Source organism: Athene noctua, chromosome 5 (assembly GCF_965140245.1).
Source record: "Athene noctua chromosome 5, bAthNoc1.hap1.1, whole genome shotgun sequence".
NCBI lineage: Eukaryota > Metazoa > Chordata > Aves > Strigiformes > Strigidae > Athene > Athene noctua.
Window position 1 is genome coordinate 3759968 of NC_134041.1, and position 24748 is coordinate 3784715.

General features: G+C 37.9%; 1 protein-coding gene across 1 annotated transcript in view; it reads right to left on the reverse strand.

Moving 5' to 3' along the window:
* The window catches only part of PATJ (PATJ crumbs cell polarity complex component), a 155816-nt gene that overhangs the window by 121124 nt on the left and 9944 nt on the right, over positions 1 to 24748 (reverse strand). The window contains exons 6-16 of the mRNA XM_074906085.1: positions 23019 to 23217; positions 21244 to 21372; positions 19259 to 19471; positions 15366 to 15464; positions 14825 to 14831; positions 13564 to 13652; positions 12146 to 12310; positions 11750 to 11879; positions 5302 to 5378; positions 2768 to 2824; positions 1246 to 1380 (exon numbers count right to left, since the gene is read on the reverse strand). Of these exons, the coding sequence (XP_074762186.1) occupies positions 1246 to 1380; positions 2768 to 2824; positions 5302 to 5378; positions 11750 to 11879; positions 12146 to 12310; positions 13564 to 13652; positions 14825 to 14831; positions 15366 to 15464; positions 19259 to 19471; positions 21244 to 21372; positions 23019 to 23217 (1300 nt within the window). The remainder of the gene's footprint in view (positions 1 to 1245; positions 1381 to 2767; positions 2825 to 5301; positions 5379 to 11749; positions 11880 to 12145; positions 12311 to 13563; positions 13653 to 14824; positions 14832 to 15365; positions 15465 to 19258; positions 19472 to 21243; positions 21373 to 23018; positions 23218 to 24748) is intronic.

Here is a 24748-nt window from a genome sequence, read left to right on the forward strand (position 1 = left end):
CCTACTTAAGGGGATTTATAACTTGGCTGCAAAAACATACTCTGGGCTAAACCTGGCATATATAGCTTTAGCCCCGGAGCACATTTTTATTTTGTTGGGTTTTTTTTCCAGCTACAGAGTAGAAAAAAAATTTATGCTCACTAGGTCTGGACATATCTGTGAACTTAATTGTAAGTACACAGTAATAAGTAAAACCGTTAAATATATACAATTAAAGTTTCCTAAGTTACTCTACAGCACTGCATTACTGCTTTTTGTATACTATTTTTTGTTTAGTGGCCAAGGAATTTAAACAACACTTCCAGCATTCCATTAATCCCTTCCTTTAGGAATCAAGATTTCCTCCATTAAGCAATAACTGAAGAAAATATTTTAGGTTTTAGTGATACCAGTATGAATTTTTGATGTTACAGGGTGAACAAGTAAAAGAAAGAGAGCTCTACACCTAACAAATTAATCTTTCAGAAGGCCTAATTCTGTTCCCACTGATGTCAAGTGAATGTTCTTTGCATCCACTCAAAAACGTTCAAATCCAAAATATTCCACAAAGAGGAAGCATTCAGTAGGAAGTTAATGTCTTTTCACTTGCAGGCTGAGATACAGATAGGTATACATATATGCACACACACAAAATAGGTATTATTTTAATACTATCAAATAAATATTTTTCCTAAGCAAATAGGTCTGGTCTGATTCTGATAACTTCAAAGCTGTCCCAATACTTCTTCATACATATTTAAACAAATTGATGTACTACCTCTACACATAAATGTTTTTCAACACTCAACAAGCAAGGTATAATGTGTAACAGGAACCACTAGTCCTGAGACTGTTGTAAATTTTTTACAAGTGACAAATATGAAGAAAGATTATCCACCACAAAAGCTAACGCCAAATTGCTCAAAAGACTGAGTTAAAGGACTACAGATATATTCAACACAAATATTGTCTATGCCCCTATAACTCTTGATACTCTTCTTAAATCATTTCAGGAAAAAAAACCCATGAAGTTACTAAGAGGTCACAAGAATTTGACATTTTGTCTGTAAGGGAGGAATGAAACAGTGAAGAAAATCAATCTGACTTCCAAAGCACCACTCTCAACTGCTTCCACAACCAACTCTTGAATACTACTATTGCACACACAGCAGTCAAAGCAGAATTTAATACAAGCATTTTTAGGAAGCCTAAGTAAACAGGAAATATATCAGTTCTATTTTTGGGTGGAGGGGGGGTATTTTTTACCTCCAGAAGTTCATCCTCCAGCTGCAGAAGACCAAGTGTTGCAGCTGAACCGTCTGAAGCAATTGATGATATATAATGATGTCCATCAAACGTATCAAGCTCAACTCCTAATCTCAAAGTGTGGATGGGTAATAGCTGCCAAAAGATAAGTATGGCTGAGAATGTATATGTCTTTTATCTACCACAATATATTTAGGATTCAGTAGCTCACCAAATTAAACTAAGCACACAGTAAAAGGACTGTCTTTATACTGACATCAGCTGCGTTATGGCACAAGTGTCCATAATTTCTCTATGCAAACTGTTTGCACAAATAAAAACAACCAATCTGCCCTTTGGGGAAAAAAAAAATATTTGAACTGTATTCTTAAATAAGGTTACCATCTTGGAAAAAATGCAGAGAAGGGTAACACCTAAAGTCTATCCTATCCAAAAGGTGAGTTTTCAACAAAACTGAAAGACATTCCATAATCACCATGAAAACTCATCACAAGATCAGCTGCCTTACTCCTTCAGGAGCTACACTGCTTTGAGGTAGGAAAAATATCCACGAAACATCCTCTGCAAATAGCTAATAATACTGGCGTCCCTGTTTCTGCAAGGTGAAATGACTGATTTGGTGTTAGGGGGGCCTCCACTTTTCCCAGTGGGCCTCCTTAATCTGGATTTTTTCTCCTGGGGGCCTCTGACCATTAGTGTCCTAGGTCTGCTAATATTAGGAAGACTAGCACAGAACTGATATGCTATCCAGACAAGACAGCAGAAATCATGGCAACTTTGGGAAGAAGAGATGATCAGGAGTATCTGCTCCTTCAGTGGGGCCATTTTCTGGCTTTTTATTACTTAAATTGAAACACTGACTACCCTTCTGGTTCCAGATTAATTCTGGATATTCAAGTAAAAGGAGCAATCCCTTCCCAACATTCAATACTCAACATTCTCAAACATCCATTCTCAACATTCCCTCACACCCATGTCTCATCATGAGGTTATGGCCTTTCTTCACTGAGACAGCTCCACAAGTATATAAATGCATCACCTTCACAAACTTCTTTTGTACAACATTAACATACATATATTGAAAAAAATCTCTCAAAAGCCTCGAAAGTCTGAAATGAATTTCAGCTCTGACCATTTCAATTAAACGGATCACTATGGGAAACTCCTATGCAGGATAATGACATTGTTCAGCAGACTTTCAACCTCTGGATTTCAACAACTGAATTTCAATGCAATTAAGCAGCCCCAAATTTGAGGCTTATATGCATGGTTTGGGTTTTGAGGGTTTTTTTGTTTTGTTTAGAGGGGGGTGTGTGTATTAAAATGTTCGTTTGCCCATGCTATGAGAAGGTATTGGACCAGTCCAGAAGACAAGCAGAATATTGGTAGCCTTTTTTTTGGAAGAGAAAGATGGAGTCAAGGCACTAAATTTCCTGAACACATAAATCCAGAATTGTGTCATGCCCTCCTGGAATTACCCTGCCAACATATACCATGAAGGAAACCATCATGTAAGTCATACCTTCGAGTACTTCTGGAGCTCCGAATCATCTGTAATGGGTGTATCCACATTCACAACCTAAAAATTGTACATCATAACATTTTTAAATAGCAGGACAATAAAGACTTTACCAGAATGATGAATTCTGGCAAAAAACCTGATGAGCAAAATGAACTGTACTTAAACAAAGTCACATTGATGCAAAATAATTTTAAACAAATGTTAGGAAAAAATCTTTCAGACACAGAACATTTACAACTAGGAATGTGGTGATTATGCACTATTAGCAGACTCCAATATTATTCTATTCCCAAAGCCCAAGTGCCAATTTCAGTCAAGTTCAGTAATCCTGTATAAGCACAAAATGCCATTATGTTTGACACAAACACCCAAATACTGACTTGCCAATCAGAATCTGAAAAGTACAATAGTTTAAGTTATTACTTCAGGCTATAGTACAGCCATCTAACATCTAGACTAAACCAACATCTGCAGCAAGTTTCTAGCATGAAATACATGCTAGAAATGAAATACACAAGTTTAATTACCAGATTTGAATGCAAAGTGGAGTATTGAAAAGAGTGACAAGAAATCCCTTCGTACATTTTTATTTTTAAAATATTAATACTGATGTTCACCACTGTTTTCTTGTAATGTTCCTGACTATGATTTATTTATCTGTAACCTCAGAAGGTCATTTACTCCAATTTTAAATGTAATAAGATGACATCTGTGGTGATCTATGGCCCAGGGTTGGAGTTTGGGACACTGAAGTTGAATATGTTTGGGAGGATTGATATACTTGTTAGATTTGGAAAACATATAGCCTTGCAAAAAAACAGGTAACTTCAGACTCCTTTGGAAATTTCTAGTTTAACAAAGTATCTATGAAATAATACTAAGGCTCAGCTTTTTCTTTTGGCTTAATTTTAAATAGGGCTTCCAGCATCTTGTTTTTCAGTACTTAGGGTATTTTTCCCCAACAGAAAGAAGCTATTTCATGTCCATTTGGCTGTAACTAAATGAATCTATGACTGGTAACTCCTCAGCTTGACTGCTCACATCTAGGTACCTGACAACAAATACCACACAGTCATATATCCCTGTACAGACTTCCAGGTCCTCTTTCTGTTTCAGCAGAATCTCAGCACCTTCCATTGGTACCACAAAGAATCAGCAGCACAGAAACTATGAGTGACACCATCCCTCTCTTCAAACAGTTATTTGCTCCGAAGAGAAATACTTTTGAGAGAATACTCAAACTTATAGGCACCTTCAGGGTGACTTTCTGGGAGCTGAGTAAGGATAGTGTGAAACAGGGATTGCACTATCAGGCTGACATCGAAATAAACGTTGTTATTGAATGCAGCCCAGAAAGACCAGAGGTAGGTGCAGACAACAAGAACAGGAAGAACGGAAAAATGACTTTCAAAATGGGATGGCACAACAGTTTTCTTCTATTATTTAAAAGGACCAATCGTTAACATTTTCATTCCTGACATTTTACTGGAGGCAGCTAAAGAAGAATTAGAAACGGACGGTTTCACGAACTAAGCAGGTTTTCGTCCTCTGTGGGAAGTGTGATAGCGCTAAGGGAAGTAATATCAGACTCTTGAAATGTAAGGATGGGAATACCAAGCAACTGAAGTGGGCAGCCGAACAGATTTATTGCATCATGTACATAATCTTACACGAACTTCAGATCTTAAAGGAGTGCTAATGGAAAGAAGAGAAGCGAGTTTCTCAAGGCAATTCTTAAAGCTACTTTAAATCTTCCAGTGAGTGACTGGAATGATGGCTACTCCAAGTAGTAAAAATAAGTGTCTCTAAATCAACTGGACAAGCGTTGCAAAGACAAACAGGGCGTTTTCTTGGTGGTGGTGAGAATTTTTTAAGTCTTCAGAAAGAACACTGGCTGGAGTCTTTTCTCTGTACTCACTAGCTAACACAGCACTGAAAAGCAGTAGTGAGTTACAATTTCAGTCAACTCCTTATGACAATTTATCAAAACAATCTTTTGCCTGGCAATTATTTAATATGAAGTGAAGAAATCTCTAGGAGACACTGGCACCACAAAGTTACAGTACTGTGAATTACTTCCTCTTTTCCCAGCACGTTTGAAAATCATTCTTTCATTATTCTAATAAAATTGTAAGATTCTTCGTGAAACACAAGGAGCTCTATCCTGAGCCTTTTTTTTCCCAGTGCACAATAAAACAAATAGATCATAAATGAAATAATAAAAATGTCACGTATTGTAAGTGGGTGCTATGATGCAGATTTAAAAGGACAGTTGATTTTCTTAAATCACTCTTTCTGTCTTCTATCTGTATAACAATAGTACCTATATAAACAGAATTTAAAAAAACCCCAAACAACAACTCATCATAACACTCTTATATTTCAGCCTTGATGTTATGGGAAACAAAATGTGATGTTACGGATCTGTTCCAAACACTAAACTGTTCTATCAACAGTCTGTAATGCTAAGTTCACAGATCCGTAATTTAAAGAAATAACATAAATTAAACATAGTTTATTGAAAGATAACATACCATAACTTCGTATTCAGGTCCTAGCAAGTTTTCCCACTTGGATTTCAGCTCACATGCTGGAGGAAGGGGGACTCTTCCTAAATATGAAAGTGAATATTAAATTTACAAGCACATTGTACATTCAGAAGTACAGTTACTTCTAAATACTTCAGTAAAAATTCAGTGTAAATAAAAGATTAGAGGTTATAATCTCAAAAAGGAAAGTGCATTAAGCTGAGTCTCTCAAACAGCGCAAACCAAAAATGTCTTCCTTAGGAAAACAATGCAAAATGTCAGCTACTGCTAACGTGTGATTTATTCAACTGAGAAGCAGAAGAGGTGATACTTGCATTGATGAGATGTGAGTTCTGTACTATATAGTACTGTAAATAAATCATTCTTTCAGGCTGCAAAACAAATTTCACATGACTTCATAATTTGTTGCTATAAAAATGCTTGCCACTCCAGGGAAGCATCATCTCCCACCAAAATGAACTCCCTTAAGAAGTAAAACACCTGACAAGATATTGCTGTTATCGAGGGGCTGCGTCAGCACAATGCAGTCACAGACTTTATTTATACATTTGGCAGGTATAAAGGCTTGTCTAGTTTAATTAGGCCAGTAAGTAACATGAGCTTTAATATAAGCTCCAGTTCTAAACCAGTCTTCCGTGGGAACTTGGCTATCTTGACATTTATATCTTTTCAGCTTTCTTACTTATGCAACCAAGGCAGTATTACATTCATGTAAGACAATTTGACAGAGCTAGACAGCATAAAATGACTGGCTGCCCTGCATTTGACCTCATCCAGAAGCTCAGCTCACATATAAAGTTCCAAGCTGAAGCAATGTTTAACTGGTAAGAATCAAGCTCTAAAGCAAATTCCATCTAGCAGCTACAGCAGCAGCAACTGGGGTCTGAATTACTGAAAACTGGTTTTTTTTCCCCCCAAACGACTGTAATAGTTTGTCAGATGTCTAGACAAGGCACAGACCACTTAGTATTGCTGATGTGGTTGTGATTTACATTCTAAATTTCAGTACGACACATTTTGCACACAAACTAGTGAGTAAAATACTTTCAAGGGGGGAAGTTTGAAGACACCAAGAGAAGCTCTGAGCCTACCTAACAGCAAAAGCCAACACAAATGGGACATCAAGCTGCCTCTGCTTTCAACACCTTTGTAGGCTGCAAAGATAAACCATGAGCTTTGCAATACAATCCTCATTACATCACTTTATAACTTTGTTTTCCGCTCATTAAAAAGAAAGATTTAAATTAACTTATACAACAACATGCCCCATCGCTGTATCTCTTCCACCCCCTTTCTGTCATGCCAGAGAGGCAAATTCTATCTGATCTGCACTGAGAGACCACACTCCTCGGAGCCTAACAACTGAGATTTCACTTGGAAATATCCAGAGAATCTTTAACCTTTATGCCCAAGGAGATGTAGATATGCAAGGATCCCAGCAATTCAGATAACTCCTTTCTGTCACCAAAAAGAAACCTTTAACTGAAGTTTCTAAGGAGAAGTGATCTTTGTGAGCTTTTTTCCAAGCGCAGGCTGATCAGTATCTTTACTTCCCAGCTGTAGCAAAACCAGAACAGCAGTGCATTTTTTCTACTCCTTCTATTTGCAAAAATACATAGGGACAGAAATTCATTAGTCTCTTTTTCTGCTATTACAAGGTTATAGCGTGAACACACAGGACCTAAGCACCTGCAGTCGCCTGTGCAGCCAAATACAGATTTTAAGGTTCACCAGAAGTAATGAATCTTAGGGTCAGACTCAAAGTTCAGTTCAGTAACTGTAAGCTGTGTTCAGTTGGCTGAATACTTATTTTTTTGTCACTTCCAAAACACATTACCAAAACCCATGAGTTGTTCAGAGCAGGTGCCGATTCACATCTCCATTTGAAGCTTCCCCCTTCCTTTCTTTCAAACACACTTTGAAGTCTTTGCTTGTAACTTCCTCAGAACTGTGGAAATGTTGGCTAGAGGGATTTGAGTTAAATATATTCAATTCCAGTGGTATCACCCAGTTCACTTAAAGTGCTTCTTTTTCCTCAAACAGCTTTTTCCACATGGCAGCTAATAGGAAGTTTCTAGTCTCTCATCCAGCTGGATTTCTCATAACCTGAGATATGTACCACGTCTTCTATAATGTGCAAGGCCTCAGAAATGAAAACACTTTCCAGGGACAGCTTTCATTAGCAACAATTTTCAGCATATTTAGTCTGTCCTTCTGCCTGCACTTCCATATAGTTTTTTATTTCTAATTAGCAAGCATCAAGAATAAATCACAAGTGTATTGTAAAAATCATCCTTCCCGGTCAAATTTGCCAGCAACTTCAAAACTGGGACCTTTTCTTCTTGCAATTTCCTCCTGGTTTCACAAAATTACTATACAAGGATGTGTACTGTGCTCTAGTGCACTTTATTAATGCACTACCTTTCTCTGCCCTACTGTTGGATATCTTTCCTCAGCCATGTTTCAGTGCCTGACTAGCATCATATCTTTGGGTTTTGAGTACTGCTGCAAGGCAAAAGAAAGCAGTTCTGCCCAGTCTGCAGTCTTGCAGATGCAGCTGTTAAGTTAATTGCCTCTAGTCTGCTAGCAGAAAGTTTCAGGCCTTGTGCACACTGCATCCTAAACCATGTTGCCTTTGTAACAGAACTGCTTAAGCATGGTTTTGCCTGGCCAGAATTACTATTTAATATCTCTCCAGAAAACACAATTTAATAAGAATTTCACACAACTGGGCTTAAAGGGAAGTAATACACATTTTATAAAACATACTTTTTACATTAAACTTCTCAAAGCATTTCCAGAGTTTAGTCAGAGCCTTAAATTAGCAATATTTACTTTAGCACCATTATAATGAAGTGCCCATCACCATGTCCAAAATAAGCACCTATCTTTGGAATACGAACTTGGCCATTAAACTCTATTCCAAGGTGAAATCTTATACATCGTATTTCATCAGGAGTAAAATTTGCAACTAAGTATTTCAACTGTTTAACAGATATACACACACACATTTTATAGTTGCATAAAGCTTCTGCAGAACCTTGTAACTTAAAGTGGTTTGTCACTAGGAAAAACCACAGTGTAATCAAGCAATGATACTTGCTTACCATTGCATTAAATGCTCCTGATTCATGACTCGGTTTCAAAGCCATGCCCATTGCATTATCCTGCTGGCCCGAGGAAGACCAGCACTGCTAGATGGTATCAAGGGCAGTATCCAACTACAAACAAACAATGTCTTCAGTGTTTAAATTTTGGTATCCCAAGACACACCGTGCACACGAACACATTATCCTGTATTCTCCAGGGTAAGGGGAGCTTGGATACATAAGAGAATAGAAAAATCTCATTGTACACATGCTACATGATGCACTGGGGAACACAGGGCAGATAGACTCCACTGCCCCTGCAAGGGATCAGCGTGGGTCCAACCGGCAGCTGTGGATTCCAGGCAATGAAGTCCTGCACGATACTCCACAGGGCTCCAAGGAAGGGGATTACGAGATTTGCACAACGCTGGAATTGAAGGGGAGCTACTCGTATACACACAACTTGGTTACAAACTCCTTTTGAAACTAAGGGCTTTGGAGTATTCATCGAGAGGCAGTGGATCCACATCAAAGCAGTTTGGGGCTGCTACGAAAAAGGCTCAGAAATACAGTTTGATCCAAGCTGATTATCAGCAGAACAGGGATCACTGAGGCACATCTAGATAACACACCTCAAGACTAACAGTTTGTTAACTTCAAGCCAAGTAAAAGCAATTTTAGTTCCCAGCATAAACTGATCCTGGCACTGATATACCATATTTGCACAGTACTAGGTATTAGGTAACAAATTCCTCAGAAAGTTCACTTTGCACCAGGGCAGACATCTGCAGCCTGTGACACAAGATAACCCAATCACGAGTAGTCAGGAACTGACTACAGAGATATTGTTTGCTTCAGTAGAAAAAGAAAATACTTTATGCATAGAAAGTTCCACAGTAAAAAAGTACTGGGTAAATGACACAGGACAGCATGTGTTGCTCTTTTCTAGCCTCTGTCATAGCAAGTGTAAATCTTCCTGGCTCTTCTGCCTCTAAATACATCCAACTGCCAACTCCTTAAGTTATTCATCCATTGTAACTACAAATCAATATATGCTTTTCCATTCATACAGCTAAAACAATGCTTTGATAACCTCACATCTCAGCTACTCAACCACCTCTATTTTGGCTCCCTATTTCTGGGAACATGCAAAAGTCACAACAAAGGATGTCTGGTTACAAGGCTTGGACAGAAAAGTAAAACAGAATGGAACATAGGAACTGCTACATTTCTCTCGTTTCCAGCTTGTCTTTAATACTGACAGATCTTCCACAATCATAGCAAAATTGTTATTCATTGACAGCCGTAATTTAGAATCCTCTATTACATCTACATATCTTAGAAACTACAAGGCATAAGGATAATTTATGCTGACTTTAACACAAGCTGTAGAAATTCACCCAGAAGTTCCTGTAGAAGAGCCCAGAAATCTGTAGGGGAATTGAAGCATGCCTTCTGGAAAGGCCTCCAACCTTGATTCAGAAGTCAGCTAAAAACCAAAGCAATCCATGCCTTTGTGATCTGCCCCTATGCCCAACTGCCTTTGCTGTTAAAAACACATGCCTGATTTGAACTCTTGTCTAGTTTCTAATTCCAGCTATCAGGTCTTTATGCCTATTATGCTTTTGCCAGACCAGAGACTCTCGTCTGCCTGCACAGGTGTGCAGTCAACAGTTTCTAGTTCAGCTAATAAGCTCAGGACAAGCAAGCCAGAAATTGCATGTCTAGGGACTGAACTCTGGTTTCCAACAGCAGCACAGGAGGAAGCTGTATGCAACAGTATTAGTACCACAAGGTAAATGAGTTGGGTCTGGTAACCAGCAGGCAGCAAGGAGAGGTTCATTGCCAAGTGGGGAATCTCAGAGGAGGTGGACAAAGCTTGTGTGGGCCTTCCTACTTCTCTGGCACTGCAGGAAATGACAGTGACCAGGAGCACTATCATCAGGACAAGCAAAGAGGAGCAAGGCAGTTATGTGGCAGGTGGCACACAGGTGAGACAGATGTTTGTGGAAACGACATCTGTCTCACTTGTGTGGAAAATGACCCACAAATGGAGACACATCACAAGACATGATCCCCTTTACCCACTGCTGCAGGTCCTTCAGCAAAGCCCTACACAGTCAAAACACCCGAGGGAAGATGCTGCAGCTAGGTCCCAGGTTGTAGGAGGCCAAGTCGAGCAGCTCAGAAGGTGAGTGCTGATTTATTCTGGTTTTCTTTATTTATTAGTTACCGCAGTGCCAAAAGAGGAAACTGAAACAAAAGGGCATCAAACATGATGTACAGGAAACCAAGAGTATATTTTGAAATGACTCTGCAGACGCAGGAGCCTAAGACCTGCAAGGGTAAGAAGATAGGTACGACTGAGGTAATACTGGAACAGGAAGTAAATGTGCATTCCCAAGAGTTCCCTCTCCTGATGCTGTTCACCTAGCAAACTGGTTCAGGGCCCTGGAAGTAGAGGAGGATGAACACATCTTCTCTGTCAGGAGAAAACTGCAGGCAGAACACCTCAGGTCATCAGAACAGGATGAAGGCTAAAAATTGGTGAGCTGGAAGCATTCAGCTCTATAGAGCTTATGAGATTTATTCCAGAGTAATGAAAGGGCTGTACCTCCACTGTCTATAATCTAGCAAAAAAACAGAACAAGACACGGCAATTGAAGGGGGATCACTAATGACTGGAAAGGGCAAACTTTATGCAAGGAAGAAGATTCAGAGAATTATAGGCCAGTCAGTCTCACCTTTGGCCCTGGAGAGATCATGAGATACTTCCTCTTGGAATCCATTTCCAAAGACATAAGTGATAAGGCGGCAAATCAGGAACAGTTAATATAGATTTGCCAAATAAGTGACCAATCTGACTGTCAAGATAGCTATGTGGATGAAGGCTGTAATACACCTCAACTTCACCAAAGCTTCTGGCTCCGTTTATATCAGCATTCTCATTTGGAAACCGAGGAAGCGTGGGTTTGATGACTGCTAAATAGGCTGAAAACTAGATGGACCACTGGGCTCAAAGACAGCTTTAACCAATGGCTTGACAGCCAGTTACAAGAGAAGTTCAATAGCCACAGGGGCTAATATTATTGAGTCTCTTCATCAGTGACCTCCACGATGACAGAGAATGCACTCTCAGCAAACCTGAGGATATTTTGGGGATTAGGTGGGGCAGGAGAGTTGACAGATCCAACAGGTAGAGCTTTACTTCAGAAGGTCCTGAATAAAAAGCATCACAGAGCAAAAATTAAAGATGGAGCAAGCAACAATGCCCCATCAGTATTGAAAATGGATTAAAGGCAATTCCAAAGACTCAGAGAGACACTGCAAGATATCCTATTCACCTGTTTTATGTAGACTCTGCTTCTTGCCATTTTGAAGACTATCCTTCCATTCTTGGTTTTTCTCATTCTTAGTGTCCACACTAGTTCCAGTCCCTATAGCTCCAGGGGACACGAAGGTTGGAACAGTTGGCTGCACTGTGAAAACAGATGAAAAAAAATAAATCATATGCTGCAAAATATATGAAGTAGTAACACTGCCTCACTATTTTTTTTTTTTTTTGGCTACACAGGTTTTGCACTCAATTCTCCTGAATCCCTCATTTCTATTTCTTTCCATTCCTCCTAGAGTATCTCATTTTCTACAGCGCAACCTTACAAAATCTAGGATCATGTGGTAACTAGTCCTAATTGTTAAATTAGGTAAGCGTAAATTGAGTGAAAAATAAAGTCAGTTACTGAAAAAGGGAAGAAAAAAATATTACCTCTATCTGAAGGTCTTTCTGAAGAAATAGTAGAAGAAGGTTTCCTTCTAAGTAAGGTAAGGCGTACAGTCTGTCCTGTGTTACGCAGTGCCTCTACCACCTCTTGGTTGGTATAATCCTGTATATTAACTCCATCAACCTAAAACAAGAAAATTGTATCACACAATAGCAATCACATTACATTCTTAGGCTGCACCATACACTGTAAGCAACATACACATTATTTTGTGCAGAAATTATAGGGTTACTCACCCAAAACAGTACTATTTGCAAAACAATCTCATTAAATCAGTTACATTTCACTAATTGGTTAATATTTTCAAAATGCATTTTAAAAGGAAAGACAACAGTAATTTCTCTGTCTTCATGGGGCAACCACAAAACAGAATTTACTATTCTAAGTATGTGCTGATTTTCCCCTACAATTTTTTTGCTTACAAAAAACAGCTTGAGGAGTATTGTGGAGGAAGCTTCCCAGCAAGAGTAGTCAACCCAGAACTCCGTTCAGTTCTTTATCACTGTTAATTTTCTCATGGATTTCTAACATGCTCCACACAAGCCTGTACACAGAACTGTTCATATAATCCACTCTGAACAGCCCGATTCTTACATTAATTAAAGTGTTTTGATTTATACCAAAATACTCTGTTCACCTCACTCCTAGATCATGCATCAATAGGGGCTTCTCCTGCAAAGCTGCAGATAAAAGCACAACGCTGTATCAATTTTTGCTCTCACAAAGGAGAAGCTGACTTTGGAAGGTCTGGCATAGCACACATTTTAAAAGTAATTTAAAATCATATCTCTATAAATATTATCTCCTAAAACAAAAAGACTGTGTAATTCATTCCTGTTTGTACTGTGAATGCAAAGTTGGCTATTATTCAATTCACTGTTATTCAATGGTTTTTAATTTTTCTACACATAAAGCTTGGGTTTTTAAACCTAAATTGTAACTATTAACATTTTGATTGTATCCACACTATGCTACACAGTCATTAAGGACCATAAACAGTGTGCCACATCTTGCAAAATCTTAACCATCCTCGAATCCCATTCAATTCAAATAGAAGCTAATGCTGCTCATCTTTACTTCAGGCCAAAAGCCAAGATTCTCTACTCTGAAACATTTTAATCCAAATGCGTGCTTCTTTCATAGTTAACTACTATTTACTACTACTTTGAATATAAAATAATATTTTAACCACAGCAAGCCAAAGCTAATTTCTGTTACAAATCTACCTAAACAAATTTGAAACACCAAATTACTTCCTCCGCAAAAGAGAGCTGTAATAAATTTTAGAAAGTCTTTACTATGTTGCTCTTTTAACACTAAGATGTGTAATGAGCTATTAGTTCTACAACAATATATAAGCAGAGTATTTTACTTACAGCAACAATTTTGTCATGAACATGAATTTGGCCATTGTGGTCAGCAGCACTACCAGGTATTATATTTTTCACAAAAATCCCTGAAGGTTCTGTGGCCAGGGGGAGGGGAGAAAGAGAAACAAGTCACTACATTAACCTAATGTATTTATTTTGTTATTAAGATTTTTAATTACAGCCTGTTTCACACACTTCTTTCTACAAAGTTATGATTCTGTAAAACCACCAACATTTGCCCATTACAACATGCACAACTTGACATAGAATGACTGAGAATCTAACGGAAAAAACAGCACTGACACAACCACCTTTACCCTGACCTCAAAAATTTTTCCTTAACATGGCTCACAAAAGGCCACCTCCTCCATAGATTCATCCTTGTGCTTATCCAGGCTTTAAACAACAATCACTTAAATCCATGCTGCATTTGATTTCAATAGGACTAACCTAAGCTAAAAGTAAAGTATGTGCTTAAGTACTTTGATCAGGACTTCAATCATCTTACAGCTAAAGAATTTAGTACTTTAAATCTTAATGAAAAAGGATTTTTCTTTAGAAAAAAAAAGAGAAACATGGAAATCAGAAAGGCTGTCCTTTGTCATGTTTGACATGTGATTATTAAGTCTAACTTCTAATTAGATCAAGGAAATAAAAACAAAACAAAAAAGTAAAAAACCCAGTCATTACTTGAAACAGTAACCTTTCCCTTCCCCAAACTCCGGCAAAATACAAGATGCTGATCTTGAATTCTAGTGAATCTTGACACTTTGTCCATCTTTTTTTGAACACTAACCTTCCTTAGACACCTGCCCAACGTGGTTTGTCCGTGCTGAGCAAACCCACCTCTTCCCCCTGCCTGCCACGTGCTCCTGCCCAGCCCAGCTCCCTGCACTGCCCTGGGATTCCTGACCAGCAGCACGAGAGGATCTCCTGGGAATGAAGAGGGCTGGAGAGCTTCTTGAGTCCCATGAGGAAGGGGAGGGGATAAAAAGCACTACCCCTTCACGTAAAACCAGATATTCAGTTGAGTCAATTTTAAAGATGCTATCATTTGTGGAACCAATATTTGAAAGACAAGTTAACAGCTCTAATTTAAAGAGGATTTATAAAAAGAAAACCCCACCCTGATTCTATATCCCCTTATCCTAGCACAGGTATTTTAATCTGCTCCCAGTTTAGACATGGAAACAGCCATCTGCCAAAGACAAGTACATCATCTTGTGAAAGTGGCACACACTTCACACACAGCTCAGATTCTCTGCACCTCCTGCCTGGCAGAGGGCTGGACTAGTTAATTTGAGTGATCATTTCCACTCTAATAATACCCACAATTCATTAAACAAACAAAAGATGCATGTCAAGATATTTTGTACATACAGAAGATGCCATTCAAAACTTAATGCATCCGAAACTGTTTTTGAAATTCTTCTTAAAATGCTCTGTCTGAATCGTGTTATATACTGCAGGGGCAAAATAAGGCACAGTGTGGACAGGAGCCCGACTCTGTTAGAGTCTGTACATGCAGGAAATGTCTGTTACAGTTTAATGTCTTGCACTAACAACATAAGCATGTAAAATTCACTCCAGCAGCCAAGTGGGAATTACTTTTTTTAAGCTAATTACAACTCTTTAAAAACTGTTGTGGCTGAATTTCACTTTGCAGCAAGTTCTCCCAAGTATCTTCTTCATAGATTTTGTACGTTACACTGTTTCAGTGAAGTGCTACCCATTTTCCCCACAGTTAATAAAGGGTATTTGAGAAGCCCCTCTCCTAGACTTTACTAAGTCCTGCAGAACTCACCAACATCACTTGTGCCAGCATATCCGATAATTGTAATTCCCAGGCTTTGCCCATTCTTTTTTATAAGTTCAACATCACAGGTCTCAAAAAGGTTGGTATTACCCTATAAATAAAGCACAAGACAGTAAAAAAACACCTCATAATCTCCCAGTACCATTCCAATATTGCAGGTTAATTAAGATCTTTAGAAGTAAGCAGTGATTTTGATTTTCCTATTTTAGGAGGGATCATTTTTGCAAAAGAGATACTCCCAAGGCTTGGTGATAATGAGGTGTCACCCAAAGTCATTAGTTGCTCTTTAAATTCTTTCCTAATGTTTTCTCCACATACCTGTCAGAAGTATAACATTTATATTTTATGGAAAACAAAGGCTCTCATTAGACTGCTTGGGGGCCATTTCCCTTTGAATTCCACTGCCACTTGGTAACAAGAAGCTTCCCAGTCAATTCCACAGGACAACAGAAAGCTTAATGCCCTCAGAATTTCTTCTCTCCCTTTCATATGTTACTTCTGACAAACAGTGTCATGAATCCACTTGCCTCATCTCTTTCTACCAGACAAGTTAAGAAGCAAAAAAAAAATCTGGTATAAATACACAGTGTTATCACATCACACATTTCTGTCAGAAAAAGTGATGGTTATCTCTCCTTGTTATCGCCTACTAAGGAAGTGAGGGGCAGGAGGAAAGGGATCTCAAACCAGAAAGAGGTTCGATGCCCTGAAACGAAAGAAACCACATGTGTACGTTGTAGGCACATCTCTACTACAGAAGTAGTTGCCTACTTAAAATGCAAATATGAGAGACTAGATCAGTGTTTGGGCTTATTGCTTGTTTTTATGCTAGAACCCAAACCACAAAATCATTCCAAAAGTCAATCTTACACGCATCAGCTTAACAAGTTTGACACGATCCTGTTCAGATTTGAATGTCACCAAACTGCAAAGAGCACTGGAAGCCTCCAGGTTGTCTAAGGCAATGGGAAGCAAGATTCCTTAGTTTGCATTCAGTGAAAACTGTTTTTAAGACCTAACAGAGGAAGGGAGAGTATTCATTTGTAAATGCTTTATTGCTGAACTGATGACTTCTCATAACAAACAATACTTGAAAAGAGAAGCACATAACATGACCTGTTCTCCAAACCCTTCACTTACTACAATTACCAAAAAACCCATAAAAGCCACTAGATCAGATTACAACATGATCTGACCTTACACTGGAGAGTCCCCACAAAGCTGGCCCCAGTCTGTCTGTGCAGCTCTACTCTGTCAAGTAAAAATCAAAACTGCAAGACAGAGTTCAAACAGGACACACTAAAGACACTGATGATACCAAGAGAAAAACAATCACTGAATCACAGAATCGTCTAGGTTGGAAAAGACCTTGAAGATCATCTAGTCCAACCATTAACCTAACATTGACCGTTCCCAACTACACCAAGCACATAGATCTGGGAGTGTAAGGGTTAAATTAAAATAAAGTTGGTTGTTTTCAGTAATCAGATATAGCCCAATGAGATCAAAAATAAGATGATGATCAGAGTAAGGTCTGTTAAAGTGATGAAATCAAGAGGGACAGTGTGACTGCCAACAGCAAAAAACGGACTGGGAAATTGGAAAACATTTCTTAAGAGAGTGAAGAAAAGTGAAATTTAATCAAATGTTTGCTAAATATCATCTCTGGGAGGATCTATATGAAAAGCAGGGCAAAGTTATGGCCGTAGCTATTTCACTTTTCACTGAAAGAGAAATCAATAGACAGCTATCTGTTTTCTAATCATACACACACTTCCCTCCACCAGCTAACTCATTAAGCTCATTAAATGCTTTCCAACTCTCTTGCTCCATAAGACGCTGATGGAGATGAAGATAAGTTTTGATGCTCTGTCACTTATCTTTAGGAGAGGGAACCAAAACAATAAACAAGCCTATAGCAACATCTGAAATGAGAGTCCTGCTAGTGTGACAATCAAAAGCCCTTCACAGTCAGTGCTCTGGCACTACGGAAGTTTTCTCTAAGTAATGTTACTGGTGAAACATTAGAAGCGGAGTCTGGAAAACTCAAAAGTACAGAGACCTAAATACAAGTAGGCTGCTAACTTTGCTGTCAGGATCTTGGAGAGTACAGATAATATGACTGTTTTTTTGTGCCCATGCACAGACACAAGTAGTTTCAGTTATTCTCTACTACAGGAAATTTAAAGGAAATAAAATATTAATATAAAATTGAAAAAAACTAACCATATATTAAAAATGCCATTCTGCTGGTTTGCAAAAATGAAGAGGAAAATATATTCTATTCCAAAGCTCACAGCTAGTGAAAGTACTCAGAAATCAGAGAGAAATTAGATTATAGGGAAAAGTTGTGCTGTAAATCAGACACAAACTGAAAGGTGGACCATTAAAATCATTATTCAAGTAATAAATACAGTTAGATTAGCCACTATTCTTGACTTCAGCAAATCTCTCTTAACACCAGAAAGAGATGTTTCTTCAAATCTAAATATGAAGGCACTATTTTGTTCAGAAAACAATAGATGACATTCAGAAAGAAGTAGATGAAATTGCAACGTGATTTTTTTTTTTCCCTTCTAAATTACATAGCAGAAATAAGGAGCAGACGGAAAAGACATCCAGAAGGAAAAAAATTTTAGAAAGGCTGCAGCATCTGCAATGCTCAGCGTTGATTAGTGACAAAAAGGTCTGCTTTTGACGCAGGGAAGAGAGAAAAACAGTACATTGTAGAGGAAACAAAACTAGGATCATGTCATTTTTTTCCTTGGAAAATATGACACAGCCAGAAAAGTGCTTCATAATGATGCTGATTCTCTAGGAAAGACTTTTTCAGAGTATTAGACAAGCCCACTTTTAAGACTTCAACCTTATGTATACTGTATACAGATTGCCCCCTCCCATCGCTCTGCCACTCACGTTTCCTATTGCACCAATTCCTCTTCTGAAGAGCTCAGGAAGGACCCAAAATACTTTACTGACAGCTTCAGCCACACCAGAGAGAGGCAAGACCCAAAGCTAACGGCTGCCTTTGCAGTGACTATGTCCAGTAAGTGAGAAGGTGGGTTTGTAACAATATGACTGCTAGTCTGACCTTTAAAAATGGTGCTTCACAAAAAAAAAAAAAATAAAAAGCTCTCTTCGCTCAGATCCGAGAAACTAGACAAGAAAGAAAAGGCTACTCAGATTCTACACCTAAATCTAAGCAGCACAGTAGTAGCAGATGGTACACAAGCACAGCTTTGTTTATGTTTCGAGACCTACTGTACACTTAGTGTAGCATTTGTTGATTTTAATTACTCAAAACTGAAAAGAATGACTTCAAAAACAAGAGACTTTGATATGACCATGATAAGATTTGCTAAAACAAGTTTCAAAATTTTTAGATATATTTCCTATCACAGACAGTAGCGTAGACGATGAAAACATTACACTTATGTTTCATAAAAAGATGATTGTGCTGAATAATTCTGGTGTGGCCATGGCGCTCTGGATTTCAGACTAGGGAAATTCACAGTCAAGTTTTAAATCCACTTACAAGTGATTGATTAGCAAAAATGTAATGAGCTAAGAAGGAGAACTAAAAGTACCATTTATCGGTAACATTTATGGTCTTGGTAATTAAATTACCCACTCTGAAATTAATTCTGAAAGCTGGTCATTCCGATCCCAAGATTATAGGTATTAATAACATACAGGAAAAAGGGAAAAAAATATAGAAGGGAGGGCTACAATAATGACCACTTAAATCCACACTTATGACATCTGGAAACTCAAAAGAGGAGAATCACTTTAGGTCTCAAGAACACTCTGTTCTCCTCCTCCTTTCTAATCACAAGCCACAAACGTACTTAAAAATGTCACAAGTAAGTATCACCAGATCCTTACATTTCCATTTTGAAAGGAAGGTAATGTACTGACTGGCCAGCTCACAGGAGCTGGTGGAGTCTCCATAATTTCACACTTTGGGTCTCTTGCAACGATCATCCTAACAGAATTCCCACAGTTTCTCAGCACTTGGGCAACTTGTTCACTGGTCATTCCTTGCACATTGGTCCCTCCGATCTGTAAGATGTGATCTCCTGTCCGGAGCCTCCCATCCTTCAAACATAAATAAAATTGCAAAAAACGTTACCAGTCTATACATAAAATATCCTTTCCATTATAAAATTGCACCCGTGTACAGTTGCCACGAGAGCCAATGCAGGAAAACACCATAACATGGACCACCATGACAAGATACTAAATAATTCAAGGAAGCGTTGGCACAACCATGCACTTTTTTTTTTCCACAGTCATTAATGGCAGTAAATCAACCTTCCCAAAACTGAGTTAGATCCACAAGTTGAATAGCACCATTCCTAAGGAAGTGATTACTTTTCTCGTTTAGGAGAAAACAGACAGCAACAACATTTTATAATCTCACAGGTTATTATGTATGCTGTTTCATAGAATACTCCTCATCAGATAGGGGTTAGAATAAAAAGCACTGCATTTTGATTTAGGACTTTCTAGAGTTTTTCCTAATACTTCTCTATTAGCCTGGCAATCCTTTTCTCATATGACTAGCTCCAACCTGAGCAAGTAAATCCACTGAAGGTAACAAGACTCCACACAAACCATTTTTTACATGATAATTATGATTCATGACCTACATCATCATTTCTATTATAAGCAGGCATTCATAGGACCAAATCCTCAGCTGGTATTGATCAGCACAGCTCCACCACCTTAGGTACATTGATTTATAGAGCAATCATCGTGGAGTTATTCCCAGAACTAACTCAAACTCATTTACAAACTCATCCAATTTTAACATGTATATGTGCTCATTATTTCACATGTTCTTAATGATGTCTCATTCAGCTGAGAATGATGTGGTGAGTTCTTAACTTACATGCTTCATTTGTAGCCAAAACACTTTATTCCTTACAGCAAAACAGGTGCTACACAATAATTAAAAAAAATATTCATTTACACACGACAGGTTCAAAGGGAGCCAGTCAAGCAAAAGCCAACATTTTCCAGCAAAGCTCTCCGAATCCCTAGTTTTCATTTCCACCCTATACTGGAGGAAGTACCTTAGCCTCTCGCTTTTGTACGTTACCGGATCTTGTCTGCATGGGTTCCAGACCTCAAATATTGTAACGTGTCATGGCCAAATTCACATTAAAAATCCAAATCTGCTTCGCTATTGCACGTGTTCTACTCCTGAAATGTAGCCACACTTAGCACTGAGTCTTTAAAGATCAGCAATCAAAGGTTGCAAACTGTACCTGCGCAAGCTTAAAAGACATCAGTAACTTCAAAAAGCTTTGTATCAATCCTAAGATTATCCTTGAACTGGTCAGACTGCAAGGCAGGGATCAAAACCCCTTTAAAAAAAAAATGAAACCCACTAAAAATAGGACATCTTCAATCTATAAACTGCATCTTTCAACGCAATTACTTCAATAGAGCAGATTCTTTTGTCTGACAATTCATTTGGAGAGTTTGTCCCTTTAGATGTTGCCTAATGTGCCAAATTCTACAGAGGATGTGCGAATCCATTAAGAGTATTTGTCCTCCCCAAGACTGACCAAAGGCTGAAAATATCAAAAGTTAGAAGGTTAGACAACCTTTCAGAATTTCTGCATGTTCAACAATGTTATAAAAACCAACGCATATCCGAGAAACAACTTAATTCATATCAGGTGCTGACTTTTTCCTCAATCATACCTTCAATGTATTTATTTCTAAAGTATACGCTGGCATTCAGACTTTGATGCTATCAGCTTCCTTTTGTTTAAGTATATTAGTTCATTTTAAGACTGTCAAAACCAGTTAATTATACTTTACAATCAAACAAGAAGTGACATAATATAACAAATTACCCGATCTGCTAATCCCCCAGGAACAATTGTTCTTACAACTACGCCACTCGACTTTCCTCCTACAATTCCAAAGCCTAATCCTGAACCATCGTTAATCAGCTCAACATCTTCAACGTGGCCCCAGTGAATCTGCAATTAATAAAAACAGGAGATTTTAATTTCAGTCAGTCTTTAATGTCCCTCACATTCACATGTACCAGGAATAATGAGAATTAATCAGACCAATTTTCTCTCTCTGCCCCACATATTGGAGATCTGCTGGATTCAGTCAGCTTCATTTCCTTATAAATACGCAGTGGGATTTCTCATCTGTTTTTAAACATACATTTTATCCTTCACTTTCAGGATAACAGGATACTAGGAAAAAGCTTGACTAAGAAAAACCAATTTTAAGATTTTCTTGCCAAAATGAAAACTATCCTTTTAGTTTTTCATAAATCAAGAATACTGCAAACAACAAGAGAAAAACAGAGGCAAGGAGCTTGCGCTGGCCTAGCTTTCACTTAGCATTGCCCAAATTCTTATTTCTGTTATTTCACTTACACACTCTAAACACCACAAGTACATGCTGAATTAATAGCGCAGTACAATATTCTGCCATACTGAATTGGAAGCATGTTTCTAAGCTACACTGTACCGTGACCTTATGTTCTACAAGACAATCTGAAAATAACAAAGCTGTTAAGCAACCCAAACCCAGCCAATGTTTCTGTCAGATTAATATCTCATAGAAACCAAAATGGAGCAAAGTAGGCAGATTTAAGTCTTCTGTGAATAAAGGATTTATTAGCATACTGAAAATCATTGCCAAAGCCAGTTAAATATCATAAAAGAAGTTTAAAGACCCCCTGTAGAGATATATATTTGTATTTTATTTTGTTAGTCTGTTCAGTGCAGATCTTTCAATGAAAAAGCAGTTAAAGTTTAATTCTTTAAAATTTTCAGTGCAATAAACAATATTGATTATCCACTAAAACCTTCAGATTTCACTAGCTCTGTAATAATCATGAGGGAAATAATTACTGAGAATAAGGGAAAGCACTGCTTTTAACCAGATTTTCATCAAAACCTACTAGCATAATAAATTAAGATTCCAATATTGCAAACCCTGGATCTAGGTGTGCAGTTTGACCAAATCCAGTGAAGCCACCTGGACCATATGGTTTGAACAGAGATGGAAGTTCAGCCCTAGCTTATTACATGTCCTAGTGACAATCTCTCCTCGGTCAAGAAAACAAAAGGGTTCAGAGTCAATTAAATTTGCAGATAAAAACAAACAAACAAAAAACAGGGATTGAGAGGTTCTTTAACAGATACTTTTTGCTTTTAAAACAAAGACCAGGCTTCTTGTTTTGAGCAGTATACGTTTAAATGGGTTGGGATATTTCAAGCAGTGCTCATGATAGTTATGTTTACACTCTTTTAAGATGTAATGAGAGCATCTTTAATTGCTGAGCACAAGTAGGTTTCAGCTAGGTATACTCATAAACTGCTTTAACCAGCCTATGCTGAACAGACCCTGCTGCTTAGAATAGTTGATCTACTAAAGCTTCTGCTATCCCATAAAAACCCAGGATCTATTTTATAACAACTTCATGCAGCTTTGCAATGGAAGCCTTATACTTATTGCATGATCAGTCTAAATGAAATGTCATCACATACAAAATCTGATTAAAGACAAAAATCCCTATATGTAAAGCTTGCTAACGCAAACACAACCACAAAAAAATATCCAGCATCATTCAAAATCTGATTTTGACAGTATTACAACTCACAGTCTCAGGTGGATTTATATCACTTAATAAGACAGCCGAAGTTCTGCTGTTTCCTTGAACTGGCTCCCTAGCAACAACCAGATGTAGAGATCCTGTGGATTGCTGGAGGAGGGCAATAGCGTGCTGATGGGAAATGTTCTGATCCAATGGGGTGCAATTAATGGCCAGTATGTGGTCATTTTCCTTTAGTCTTTGATCCCTTAACAAAACATTAAAAGCAATTTAAAAATGCAGCATAGAGACTTCACCACAGGCTTGTGTAATTTAAATATGAACATGCGAAATACACAGTTATGCAGGGTTAAATATTTATATATTTTTAAAATCTGCTTATTAGACTGTTTTCACCAACGTACAAATGCAATCCACACCGCACTGCACTGCCATATTTTGTTCCAACTTTATCACAGTACAGAAATTTGCTCCGTTTTTTCCTTTCCTTCTATTCAAAACTCAGTGAAATTCCCTCATCCTTTCTTGACGATATTGTATTACAGGGCAGAAAAAAATTATTTTTGTAGTTATACAATGAACTAGGAACTATTCTTCAATATATTTAGCACTACATGATACTACCTCTAAGTACTCACAACTCAGGCTATGATATTGTTTTGTATCATTATTTAATCTGAAGATCGATGAGCTGCATATTTATAATTTAGTCAAAATTCACAGTATCAAACTTCAGACATCAAACTTTCTTCGAGCAATACGCAGTTCAACTTATCTCTTAAGATAATATAAATTTCACAGTTAATTCACCCTAGTGATGAATTTAGATTTGTGACAAGAGAGAAACCATCACTCATCTCCTTTGTTAAATATTCATTCTGAGCACGAGACCAAACTGTTACATAGACAGACACTGCCTTCAAAGCTCTGTAGGAATCCTAAAAAAGTCTCCAGGAGATCTTGTCTCAGATGCAAAATGGGAAGCGTGCTGGGGAAATTTATAAACTCCGAAACAATATAACTGCACATCTTAACTAATGCATTTTAAACTTCCTTTTTATCATGCGATGTTTAAGATGTTTCCCAGAAATCACTTTCTTCAAGCACTAACCATATTTTAGATTCTCTCATCAAAGAAAGTGAGCAGCAGGTCATCAAATCCTAAAGTGAGATATTCACCCTCCTTTGACATCCGGATCAGTCCATCTGTCTCCACTTTGAAAGAGCCTAATATGCTTTTCTTTAAGTGTTCTCTGGTGTGTTCTCTGTGGGCCCATAGCCATTATCATTCCAACCTCTCCCCACTCTTTTTGTCATCCTGTGTTGGCACTTCCTGACATGTGTTATTTAAAAAGTGACACCAGTGACTTGAAATCTAGACACATTTTCTTGAAGCATAATTCCAAGCACTGCATTTGTCTCATGCCAACTCTTGTGGTTTTACAATCACATTTTATTTTTAAAGGATTGCTCTGTCTTTTGTTGTTGGGTGAAAACCCACAGACAATACGGGATGAAACTGCCTGAAGCCTTGATTCTATGATGACATCTGTGCAGGGATCTGTCGGGAGGACTGGATCTAAATTTCCACAGGAAACAAACAGTAAAACCAACTATAAATAGGGCATTGTCATAGGCACATAAAGAAAGAAACAAGGGGAAAAAAAAGAATCTTTCAGGGACACAACGCATAAAAATTCAGAGGCTAATTTCTTGTATTCTTTTCTGAGTTTTCTTTTGTTTTTTAATCAGTACTGAAGATTCTCTTAAATGAGTCA